Here is a 13,355-nt window from a genome sequence, read left to right on the forward strand (position 1 = left end):
AGCAAATGGTTTATAATTAGGTCTGTTTGCAGAATGACATCTTAAACAGAGATACAGCTTGAAATCATTGACTCACGCTATCATCTGAAATAAACATAATGATTGTAAGCTGCCGCAAGGAAAAGTGACCAATAAGTTGAATTGAATAACAACAATGTTGATAGGAAGAACAACCTCTACTGAGTGAAGCCATTCATAATAAACAATACAAATAAGTTTTTAAATTCAACTGACACTAATTAGTCAGTCATAAAATGAACAAAAAGTAATATGATTAACAAAGGCAGAGATCAGTCACACGGGAGGAGGGATAGGCCAGTGCAGAGAGCTTGTGAATGGTTCTTGTAGCTCAAGAGGGCCACAACATGCAGAAAGAAGTGGCAATTCATGGACTAGCCCACTTCCCTGAAGGGCTCCATTTCAAGACTTTCTGCATGGTCAGTTCTAATACCTCCCCCTGATTTGAGGCAATTCCCTTCTCCCTCTGCAGCCCTGGATTCACATAACACATGGTAGGTCCCCCTCCACCCGACCCTCTGGAGAGGCTTTTTAGAGGACACAGGGGACTGTGGAGTGGAAGGAGAAGGGAAAGATATGCTGCCTTCTGATTGTGCAACATTGGATGCAACCTACTTTGTATAACATACACAGTATTCCCAATACACCCTTCCCCCACCCATATAGAAAAATAGGAGTCTTTCTGTGCTTGCACTATCAGATAATTGGAGAAATTTTGGCATGCTTTGTGTGTATTGTAAACCTAAGCAGAAGTAAGCTTTAATAAGTTGTCTGAATAATTTACTTGCTTTATTCTGCAGTGGAAATGCTCATCAGAACAAAACTATTTGCAGTAGCTGCTTAGTGATCTGTGCAGAATGTGCACAGCTGTATTTCAAAAATCCTTGTATATGCTCAAAAGTATTTAAGTTTATATTATATATACTTATCTATGCTCAAAAGTGTATTTATACAAAAGGTTTATAAATCACTGCGTAAAAATAGTGCAGCATATGTGTTTGAAACAAGAAAGAATGATCTGCATTTTTTTTTATAGATTGTAAAATGCTTTGCAGTATTTCTTTGGTGGGAGTTCTTTCTCCAAAAAAGGAAGTAAATGCTTTGCTTTAAACCCCGTTTGGCACCAAAGCACATGTGATGTCTTAATATTTGCATTGTTCAGAGTTCTTTATAGTTGTTTTTGCTTGACTTCATTGAAAAATCACTGTGTGTCGAGTGCTCCAGTGAGTGTTAAATTCAAAAAACCTTGCTATCTTGTGTCATAACATTCGCTCTCTTGCATTTGTAGCTCCATTTCTTTTCATAGTTAAGAAAATGCAGTGCTTACTGAAGCAGTAAAAGTGATCCTTTCCTGTTTTGGGGGTCAAATGTTAAATTAATAATGGTCACGATCCAAAACAAAACAAAAATACACAAAAGCATGCGTGCGTGCACACACACACACACACACACACACACAGAGAAAAGAGATACAAATAAAACTACTGTACTATAAAATCACCAGTAAAATTGTGTAAGCTACAGGGCAAATAACAGCAGCAGATCAGAACTATCCACGGTTGGGAGGGGGTAGATTGTAGTTCCACACAGACAGCTGGGGGGCACCATAGAAAATGTCCTGTCCCATATCACCCTCCTAGCATCCCATTGGGATGAGGCCGCAAGAATGGTCTATCTGTCTGACTTCAAAGGATGTAGTGGACAGTATATTGAAAACCACTATAAAAGTCAAGAGCTTTTGAACTCTTATCTTCTGTTATATAAATACCACTGGTTGTTGTTGTTTTTTAAAAGATATTCAAAGATACACTTTTTACTTTTTAATATTTATTTTCAGTTTACTTTTTAATATTTATGTTCACTTGTGTTTTTAGAAAACTTTGATGTATACTGCTCTGCTGATAATTGAAATATCCTGTTAGACTCCTGCTAACAAACATTGCTCTAGCGCCACCTCTGATTATAATTTATAGACTCCAATATAAGCCATTTCAGCAGATTTCCCCCCACTGTGAAATATAGCTAGCACAGGAAAATTCTTTGTCTCCCACAGGCAAAAAAAATACTAGAGGTCAGTCTCTCTTTTTCTGTTTTTAAGAATTCATAAATCAAATCCAGCAACACTGTCAAAAGTGCTGCTTCTCATAGCTCACTCCTATCAATTCACAAAATAAGGGGGTTCCAATTAGATATGCTTGGCAAAGAAGAGTAGTAGCTGTTTCCCCTCCACCTCATTTCTGCAATTTATTTTCTCATAAACAAACCGAATATAAGAAAATCCATGGGTGAATCAACTTATATTATTTGAACAAGGCTAGAATAGCGATACTTTGCAATCGAAAGCCCATGTGGGACAGCTGAGAGGGAGATTTGGAGCTGGAAATGGCAGACTGGGAAAGGAATAGTATCCTTTTCTGCCACTCCTTATGTGCTCCCAAAAAAGTCCCCTCCTAAAGTGGCTTTTCATCTCCCTAAAAGGGCTACTCTTGGGTTACTGTTACACATGTTTGGATGATATCCAATGCTACCAGTCTAGTTGAAGAATGGCATTTGATCTAGTGGGGGCATCCACTAACATTGGATAAGAGGATGCAATTTTTGCCTCTGCAGCAGCCTGTGTCCCCCCACACCACCTTCCACATTGTTCTGGAGGATTGCTGAACTCTCTGGACCTGGGGGGGGGGGGGAGACAGGGGACCGCAATGGGAAGGGGGAATTGGCAAAAGTCACCCCCTCTTCTTTTATGTTAGCTGATGCCTGTGCTAGAGTAAAAGTTTAATTAATATCCACCTCTCTGTATAGCATGTAGTTTGGCCTCCATAATAACTGAGTTTTCATCTCTTAAAAAACTCCACTCAGAGCTGCCTTTATGGCAGTCGATTGTACTGAATAATTGAGAACCGAAGCCTTTCTATTTGCACCAAGCCTTCTTGGTCAGGCTGTTCATAGTCTTTTTATATGTCAGTGTGATATTAATCTGGGGCTATATACTGTAATAAAAGTCCTAAGAAATTGCAGTGAACATAACGATCGCATTGGGGTGCAGTGGGAGAATAAACAAACACACCATCTCTGCAGAGTGGGCTCTCTCTGTGCAATGGGGGGGGGTGTTCCTGGAATGGGAGGAGAGTCTTCCTCCTCCTTATTTTATTGTTGGAGAAAAGGCAGGCAGAAAAGGGACACTTTTTACCACTCAGCAGCTTGAAGCTGCCTGCGATTTGAATTAGGGTGCAGCCTTGCGCTGTTGTGATTGATGATTCCGAAACTTGCTGTGTCCTGGATGATTGCACCAAATGATAGAGACATTGATCATTCTGATTCACCACTGCCTTCAGTGGTGTGGCATCTGCTGTTATTTCTATGTAGGGCAAGCTGCGCACTCTGAATATACACACCACTTTTCTGTGAGTGAGCAGAGGCTCCTCCTTTAACAACAGTTTGGTACTTGGCAATAGAAGATCTAGGCTTTATGGTGACCCTGGAGTGCAGCCAGCGGAGGGAACTGGATCCAATCAAAAGTGCCCAACACACACTGTGCAGGCCACTGTGCAGGTGGACAGGGCCCTCAAGGTGCTGGGAGTCTGAATGTAGTAGTCAGCACTGAGGAAATGCCTGCCTTTTACGTATGTAAGGCCCATGGTGCTATACCATATGGCATTAGGAAAAGAGAAGAGTCTTTTAGCCACGATGTTTATGTGTTTATCCACAACGATAGGGTGGATTCCATATATGTACAGAGCCAATCTAGACCTGACATGCAGTCATGGGTATCTTTTCTCAGATTTTTTAAAGGCCAAAAGCAGCTTTAGGAAGATGTACATTGGAGCAGAGAAATGGCTGGCCAGAATGAGCTTAATATTTGCCCATCCTTTCTATTCAAACTCTACCAGCCCCTCTCCAGCTGCTGTTCTCCCCTTGTGTCCTTGAGGAGATTGCTAGCGTATGTTATTCACCTGACAGATAAGTGTACAGAGCTGTCATTTTCTTCTTCTTTGGCAATCACTCGTAGCCAAGTAAGATTGTCTTCCATAAACACGGTTTTAACAATGAGTCCATAGGTGACTGTGGAGCCAATTCTGGATCGACACGTCCTTCCACAATGGGGACATTGGTTTCTGGGTGGGAGTTGATCACGATGTGGATTTGCCAATCGTGCCTTCCTCTTATCACATTTCTCCCTTGCATCCTGAGTTTGAGCGTCTTCAAAGCCCATGACACCTTTGGTAAAGGGTTTTCTCCAACTGGAGCGCTCGCAGGCCAATGTTTCCCAGTTGTCAGTGTTATACTACATTTTTTTAGATTTGCCTTGAGACAGTCTTTAAACCTCTTTTGTTGACCACCAGCATTACACTTTCCATTTTTAAGTTGGGAATAGAGTAGTTGCTTTGGAAGACGATTATCAGGCATCTGCACAACATGACAAGTCTAACAAAGTTGATGTTGAAGAATCATTGCTTCAACACTGGTGATCTTTGCTTCTTCCAGTACACTGACATTAGTTTGCCTGTCTTCCCAAGTGATGTGTTGATGGAATCTTTTAAGGAGTTGGAGATGGCGTTTATAAGTGGTCCATGTTTCACAAGCATATAGTAAGGTTGGTAGTATAATAGCTTTGTAAACAAGCATTTTGGTTTCCCTGCGAATGTCCTGGTCCTCAAACACTCTGCACTTCAATCGGGAGAAAGCCGCACTCACAGAGTTCAGGTGATGCTGGATTTCAGCATCAATGTTGGCCTTGTGGAAAGATAACTGCCCAGGTAGGAAAAGTGATCAAAATTACACCACTGAGATGGATTTGTGGTGCTGCAGAGGGGTTATTTTGTACTTGTTGGTGCAGCACTTTGGTTTTTTGGATGTTGAGTAATGGGCCAAGCTTTTCGTAAGCTTCTGCAAAGATATTTAGGATGGTTTGGAGGTCATCCTCTGAGTGTGTGCACACTACATTGTCATCAGCATACTGAAGCTCTATGACAGAAGTTACAGTAACCTTACTCTTCAACATACTGTGGTTGTGCCTTAGGTGTGTGATATTTGAGTCAGGGAGCCATGGTTCAAATCTCACCTCAGCCACGAACTCACAGAGTAGTGTTTGGTGAGCTCTATCTTTCAACTCTTTCCCCCCCGCCCCCGCACATTTTGAAGATGGAGGTGATAATACCAACAAAATTCACAAGGTTGCTGTAGGAATTACTGGAATGTCAAATGCTTTAAACACTTTAAAAACGTAATATAAAAACTAAATGTTATTTTTATATGGGGCATGTCTTTTTCCTGCTAAACAGACTTGCATTACAATTTTTTTTAAGCCTATAACTCCAGCACCATGAACATCTCACAAATACATAGAAAAAATGAAAGATTTGTGGGATCGTTTGGAATAGTTGGATAGAACTTTGAGCATTACGTTCCGTGAACAGTCATTAAAGGAAGAGATCTTGGGTCACATTGTACAAACAGCCAGTTCATTTACCCTTGCTGTAGTAACATAAATGTGGTGTCCTTTCAGATGAATCATGATATCTCCTGGTTTATTTTGGCAGCTGCTCAGTTTGGTGATTTGCTGCATACAACAAGCACCAGCCAAAATGCCTTGGGTTAGAGTTCATGTGCTTCTGTGACTTTGAACTCTTCCTTTCCATGGTTTCCTTGTTGACAGCTGCACCAGGACAAATATGTTTACATCATAGAAGTGGATGGCAGCTAGCAATTCAGAATTTCCATTTCCTTTTGTATTGTTCTGGAATTTGGCCTCCATAATTCCATGTCCTGAAACTTTGCCTAGTGTGCATGTTTCTCTTTAGGGTCTTCCAGTCTATACTCTTTGTTTTGATTTAGATATGTTGATAGTAAATGCTGACTGCAGGAAGGTTACGTTCATTAAAGTTTGCTTCTGTTTACAGGGAATTTTATTGTGGGATAAATTAATTTTCTTGTGACAGTTCCATTTGTAGCCTTGCAAACTGAAACATGTGGTTGCTTTTTGTAGGGCTCCCTGCCATGTCAAAACACTGCTGCATTGAGGGCTAATATGTAGCTGCTTAAATTGCAGTGTAGTGAACATAGTTGCTGCTTTATATTTCTGAAGGCTGAGAAAACCAATCAGCCGTTGACATTCAGGATTCTAAAAAAGAAATAATACACTTCCCAAGAACATTTTGCACTGAGAAAGTGGATGAAATAATCCACAAATGCTGAGTCTCTGGAAGGGTTTGAGGTTTTTTATTATTATTATTATTTCACCAAAATGTAGTATATTCTTTAAAAGTAATAATGGAAAAATTAAAGGCATTTCCCTTAATTTGCCTTTCATTCTTCCTTCTATATATATGTGGCTCAGTCAGGAGGGCATGAGACTCTTAATCTCAGGTTTGTGGGTTCGAACCCCACGTTGGGCAAAAGATTCCTGCATTGCAGGGGGCTGGACCAGATGACTCTCATGGTCCTTACAAACCTATAATACTAGTCTTATAACCATGTTTAATTCTGGACATCTACTTGTTTCCCTAACTTTATTCGTTGAAAAGTTCTCTTCAGATTCAGTAATATTTTAAAAAGAAAAGGCAGAACTCTGTTTTGCTGTTAATTCTATTTCCTCACAGTATTTACACTAATAGGATGCCTAAAGTCAGGAGAATAAAATTATTACCTAAAGTGAGAAGACTGAAATATTTAAGTGTTTGGCCAGGGCACAGATTGCATTATTTTAGGACAACTTCATGCTTTACATTTTAAAGTTGTATGCTAGTGGTATTTTAAGTGTATACCTAAAATTTTAAAGTGACAGTGACATACAGGTGCTGAAATGCACATGTACATATACCGTACATATACATACATTCATATACATGATGTATGCATAGACATATATCAGAGAGCTGGGATTGGCCTCTGTTGAGTGTACACTCTTATGAGCAGCTAAAATTGGCTGCTGTGGAATTGCAATGGGTTTCCTTTTCCCCTAGCCTAAGGACTCAGATCAGTTCACAGATACGTTCTTTAGCTGACATTGGATATTGTCAGATAAGTCCCTAAGTGTTATGGCTGAGCAAGGATCTGACTCTGGGACTGCTGCTTGTAAAATAGTCCTACATAGAGTGCCTTCCTGTATGACCTACGGTACAATACTCCCTGGAGTCTTTTGAACTACTGGCTGAATTGCATTAAACTGTTCTGTGAAAGAAGCTCTAGCAACTGGAGATCTAACCCCTCGTCAATTGCCTGTCCTGCTACTGCTGCCACCTGTTCTAACTCCTGAGAGAAAGCAGCCCAGATAGTCTTGTAGATTGCAAAGAGAAAAATCTAGTGATGAATTCCCATGCTGCCTATCAGGAGAAAGTAAATCTGATAACCTCCAGTGGATCTTTGCACAGCATGCAGGTTCTCTTGGCCTAGCTTGTCCCAGTGGCTAATTGTGGGTTTCCAGCAAAATGTATTGCAAATGTACAGTATTGTTGTTTGATTCCCATTGGTTTAATAGAAGACTTATTCATACTTATGTCACTGTTGAACTAGGGATTATCATGACTCTTTCTTGCTCTTTGGCCTCCAGTTGCTCATGTTTTCATTGGCACTCTGATTTACAGGCAGGAAATAATACAAAAGTGATTGTGTTGAATATTTGAGCACAAACAGGTTTCAAAGTCCATGGTTTTGGCACATGGCTTTATCTTCAGAATTACTCTCTGTTTTATTTCCTTTGCAGTTGGTAGCCTTCATCCTAGCAGCTTTTGTACAGCATCCTGCTTCCTTCCTCTCTTGAAAGTTGGAGTGCTGGCACTCCTGGCTTTGTGTTTGTCACACTTGAGTCTTTTAAATAAGAAATTCTATTCACTTCTGAGATAAGCCCTACATCGCCACCACCTCTCCTCCTCTTCCTCCTCTCCTCCCCAAGCCAGATGGGGTCCACAGTATGGTGGCCATGTCCCCAGATACCCCCTTCACATCCACTAGGGTATCTTGTCCCCAGTTTTTAAATGTATTGTTTAAAAATGAGGTTTGGGCGTTGTTACTTGTTTTGGTTTCTTGGTTGCAAAGGGAGTTGCCTCTCCTCTTCCACATGTTCAACTGGGGATTGTCACACACACACCCCGAACCAATGGGGGGGCATGGGGGAAGAGAGTGGTGAAGCCCCGTTGTGCAAACAGAAGTCCGTTCACAGATCTTCTGCTGATGGGGCTAGTTAGGTGAATCCTGCCCTTAATTACATATAATTATAGAATTTCCATTAATTATATGTTTGTTGCAACAGATTGCATGACTATACATTTATTTTAACTCTTTGTCTATCATTTAATTACAGTAATCTCTAAACAGTGTACAGGAGACCTAATACAATGAAACTAAAAATGAAATAAAACTAAAAATCAGAATTCACTTTAAAAGCCTGCTGAAATAAAAGTCTTCAGTAAGCACTGGAAGGTCAACAGGAGGGAGTTCCACAAAATACTGCAATACTGAACATATAACTCCTGGTGGATATGAGCTGAGCATCTGAGCCATGACAGACCACAAACAGTGGCTCAGCTGAAGACCTCAGTGATCAAGTAGAGATCTAAGGGATTAGGAGGTCCTGAGGTCTCCTAGACCCAAATTATAAAAGGGCATTGCAAATTAATAGAAGAATATTTAACTTGACCCAGAAATGTGTGGGCAGGGTAGTGCAAGCTTTTGAGCACCAGAGTTATGTGCTGGCAATAGCCTGTCCCCACCAACAGTCTAGCCTCAGTGTTTTGAACCAGCTGAAAACTCTGAACCAATAGCAGCCCCACATATATGCAAAGCATCTCACCACTCCGAAAAGAGAAGGAAGAAGCCCCTGCACATATGGAGCTCTGTTCGTGTACACTAGGTGTTTAGTGACTGCCAAATTGACTCTCTCATCCCTCTTAACTAACCCCTTGTTCCTAACAGCAACTGAAGCTGGTTTTGGTGCTGATATTGGGATGGAGAAATTCTTCAACATCAAATGCAGAGCTTCTGGCCTGGTTCCCAGTGTGGTTGTGCTTGTTGCTACAGTGCGGGCTTTGAAGATGCATGGAGGTGGGCCAAATGTAAGTTTCTGTACCTATCTCATAAAACAAATGATAAATCTTTAGAACTCCCTAAGCCTGAGAAAGCCCCTTATCATTTGAAATATGTATAAACGCTTTAATTTCAGAATTGCTGGAATAGTTCTCCATGTAAGCTAATTTAACAAAGACTCTCATTTCACTGTCTTTCATCATGTAGATGTGGCATTATCTGTGTTGCTTGTTGGATTAAGATGTATTAAAGAGGATAGCTCTAAAAAGGACTAAAAATTTAGCAAGGAGAATTAGGTCTGTTTGGAATTTTTCTTCTCCCCCACTCTTTCTCTCTCTCTCTTTTTTTTACATGCGAGTACTGGCCTTTGAAATGCCATGGCTAAACTCACAGGGTTACATCCAGATTTACAGCACAATCCTAACCATGCCTACTAAGAAATAGGTCCTATCAAATTCAGTGGGGCTTACTCCCAGGTAAATGGGGTTACAATTGAGTATTGTCGTGCTTAGAAGCAGACCCAATTAAATCAATGGGCATCCCACTGATTTCACTAAGGTTTCTCTAAGCATGACCAACCACTGTGTCCTCTAGTCTGAACTGCTACCCACTCTGCTCTGTTTCTGCCATTTCCTCAGTTCTGAACTACTAACTAGGGGTATCCTCTAGAATCTAGTTACTGTTAAGTACATTTAAGACCAGCTGAATATAATGAAGTGGGGTTACTAAAAATCCCTGGAAATGAAAGTGCTGAGCTTGCCCCCATTTCTTTGTCTTCTTTTGATCCTGATCACAGCAGTACTCAAGTCAGATGTATTACAACCAAATATCCCTCTTCTGCCTCTCGAGTTCTTGGAGTACTTTCCCTTCCCTTATCCTGTCACCCAAGCATGCAGTCTGGCTTTCATCTACTTTGTCACTTTCCACCCTCTTTTTCTTAACTTTAATTCCTTGCTAGAGCTGGACTTCCTATCTTTTTCCTGGGCTTTTGCAACCACTTCCCTGCGGGCCATTGCTATTTGTTTGTAAACATTTACTGGTCGCACTTCAACTATCTTAACCTCTGTGCAGAATTTTTGCTTCCAAGATTGTGTGGTAGCTGCTATGATCACATTGTGAGCAATGGCCCACATTCAGCCTGTCTGCAGTTTGCCTTCGCATTCACCAGATTCTTGCCTTTGCCTTTCCTGGCTCTTCATCTTCCATGCTCACTCTGGCAGCCTTTGCTCCTAAAGTAGCGGATGCACCATTTCATGTTACACTGAAACTCTCTCACAGAATGCATGTCCTGATTCCACCTTTCAGATTCTTCTGCAAACTACTTTTTCTGCTTAATACTTTGCAAACTCGCTCTCTTACCTACAGCATGAGCCTAACCATGTTTACTCAGAAGTAAAGCCCCATTGATCTCAATGACACCTACTGCTATGTGAGTATGTTTTGGAATACAGTCATAATATTATTTATTAAACTCTTCTCATCATCCAGCTGCAGATACCTGTCAACTGGGTAACAATGACCAGTGCTTTTGCACCCAACCATCCCCAACTTGTCTGAGAACTTAGGTTGAAATAAGACTGCTTCTTTGCAATAGCTGTTGTGCAGGCTGAGCACAGCCACTGAAATCTCTAACACTTGTTTCACCTTCTTCGCTTAGCCAAATGAAGCATTCACTGTAAGCAAGGAAAACACCAAGCCATATAATTCACAAATTAGAATGTAAATAGATTTCCACCCCCTTGAATATTTCTAGCTCACTTCCCTTCCTTAACTTTTCCAGTTGAGGTGTTCTTCATATTTATGCTGGGCTGCTGGTTTTCAGGAACTGGAATCAATTTACTTTGTTAGTGTTGTGCTTTTGGGTTTCCACTCTGAAGAACTGCCAAATGTAGCTTCACAGACTTGAACTTTTAAAATAATTATTTTCAAGCAACAGGGTTGTTCAAGATTTTTCAAGGAAAAAGATTTCAAAGTGGGAAGTGGGACAGTGGTTACATTTCCTGACAACTCCTATTCAAAAGGCAAACCCAATAAACCCTGCCCCCAATTGTACCTTTCAGTGAGGTTTTCTAGCAAACCCCTCCCCTCCATAAGCTCCTCCTCTGATTCTCCACTTTCTCATCCTCTCCTTATCATGTTGCCAGCAACATCCAACTCCTCCACCTTTTCTCCCTGGTTATTGCTTCATCCACCCCCCTACTAGAAGCCAGCACCAGCTAGAGTCAGGTGGTAGTCTTGGCAAATTAATGGGATAGGATGCTGAGCATTGCCTAAGTCATGTGCTAAAGAGGAGTGTGTAACAATGGTTGTGGTTGTTGGATAGGCTGCAGCTCTCTTCAGCCTTCATCTGGCATTGGGGCATTAGCGGGGAACAATTTCTTATATAGCATGGTAAAAATGACAAGCAATAGGTGGTCCATATTTGTCTCATCATTTTTTTAAAAAGGTTAACAGTCACCTTAAGTGTCTTAAAATGTGCCTGAAACAGCATGTTATTTGAACATGTTATGGGAGTTTCCAACTGAGATGAATGGTGTGAACACAGGGATGGAGGCTTTTGCAGGGGAAAAGCAGGGGTGCTTAACCCTTCCCCCTACTTGCAGAGTTTCCCCTACAACCTCTCCTCACAGGCCACATTTTCCTCCAGCAGTGGCTGATGCAATGTAACTTCAGTTTCAAAATGGAAGCATGAACATTTTAGTAAAACTTAATGGTTTTATTCTGAGGTCTGCTAAAAATGAACTCGGGGCTCGAATCTGACATTGTTTAGCTAGTGCTGGCTTGAAGAATACCAGATGTTGCCAAATCACACTACAACATCAATAATCTGCTTGTGTAGATACAATAATTAATGAAAGAAGCAATGTGAAATTTTAATATTCCCATTGTTGATACTGTTAAATGCTGACCCTCGCTGCTTTTTAGAAAGGTATCAAAATAAGATTACATGAAGCAACCTCTTTGGACAGGTCTGTTCTATGACCATTGTTTAACTACTTGTTTGTTATCTTAGGTGACAGCTGGTGCCCCTCTTAAGAAAGAATATACAGAGGAGGTAAGATTTAAATCTTTCATTGTCACTTTGTAGGCAGTCAAGGTAGCAGAGGAATTAAATTTGACATTTACAAAGACTAGACTCCTGGACGGAGGGGAAGGGTCGTAGCTCAGTGGCAGAGCATCGGCCTTGCAAGCAGAAGGTCCCAGGATCAATCCCCAGCATCTCCAGGCAGAACTGGGGAAGACTCCCTTCCTGAAATCCCATAGAGTTGCTGCCAATCAGTGTAGACAGTACTGAGAAAGATGGACCAGTGGTATAAGGCAGCTCCCTATATTCCTATTTCTGTTGTTTGTTTGTTTGTTTGTTTACCACTCTTAATTTAGAAAACCCCCAAGTTTTTATATGCTTTTGGCATTTCTGCTGTATTTGTTAGTCACCTAGTTGTGTCTGAACACTCTTGCTGGGCTACGGAAGCGGGATATAAATGATTATAAAAATAGATGTAACCAAATACTTTGCAACAAAAATTCATTTTCCTTCATTATGATAACTGAATGCACAGGACTTCATATATTTTCCATAAGAAAAAGCAAAGCGATTGGCCAGACCTTTCTGTAGCATTAACAAATTGTGCAACAGTGTTTGTGTGTTCCTGTTTCGATGAGCTAATAAATGCACGTTGTTTCTATAACTCTTGCTTAAGAAACAAGGATGCTACAATCTGCAGCTCTTGTGTTTTTATTTGGTTAGTTTCTCCCCCCCCCCCCAAAAAAAACACTTTTTTATTGCTTCATGGTTTTGATGGAAGTAGACTTCCGGCCACAAAGCTCAAAGCTCATGCCACAAATATTCTGACCATAGGTTATGCATATACTGTACTGTAGTTTTACACTGAGTGACTCTGTGACCAGTTTGATAATCCTACACTAACAGCAGGATCTAGAATTCTGGTAGCCCCAAGATCCATCAGGGTTTCCTTAAACAGCAGCGCTGGAAGGAGTGTCCCCTGCCTTTGCTGTCTCTCTCGCATATGCACTTCATAAAGTGTTAACGGTTTCCCACATCCACATTTCAATATCCTCTTTGGCTTCCCTTTCTCAACACATCCTTAAAAAAAAAAATCTCTTGGTAATCACCTAGTCTTTGTCCTGAAATCCTATGTACATCTCAAGACTGGAGGGGATGTGTATGTAAAACCTTTTTTGAGGGGTGCTTCCGGAAAAGTTAGAAGCAGCAAGAATCTCATTGTTCTGGTAACATCGTGCACCACCAACAGCCCCATGTGAACTGCAGATGTGGATTCACTCAGCAACCATAC

General features: G+C 40.9%; 1 protein-coding gene across 2 annotated transcripts in view; it reads left to right on the top strand.

Moving 5' to 3' along the window:
• The window catches only part of MTHFD1L (methylenetetrahydrofolate dehydrogenase (NADP+ dependent) 1 like), a 99,863-nt gene that overhangs the window by 46,454 nt on the left and 40,054 nt on the right, over nucleotides 1-13,355 (top strand). For both annotated transcript variants that reach the window (XR_014562497.1, XM_083732245.1), the window contains exons 21-22: nucleotides 8,929-9,068; nucleotides 12,053-12,094. Coding sequence is in view for 1 of the 2 variants with exons in the window: in XM_083732245.1 (XP_083588371.1) it covers nucleotides 8,929-9,068; nucleotides 12,053-12,094 (182 nt within the window). In the remaining variant the exon portion in view is untranslated. The remainder of the gene's footprint in view (nucleotides 1-8,928; nucleotides 9,069-12,052; nucleotides 12,095-13,355) is intronic.

This window comes from Podarcis gaigeae (assembly GCF_964106915.1).
Source record: "Podarcis gaigeae genome assembly, chromosome: 3".
Taxonomy (NCBI): Eukaryota; Metazoa; Chordata; class Lepidosauria; order Squamata; family Lacertidae; genus Podarcis; species Podarcis gaigeae.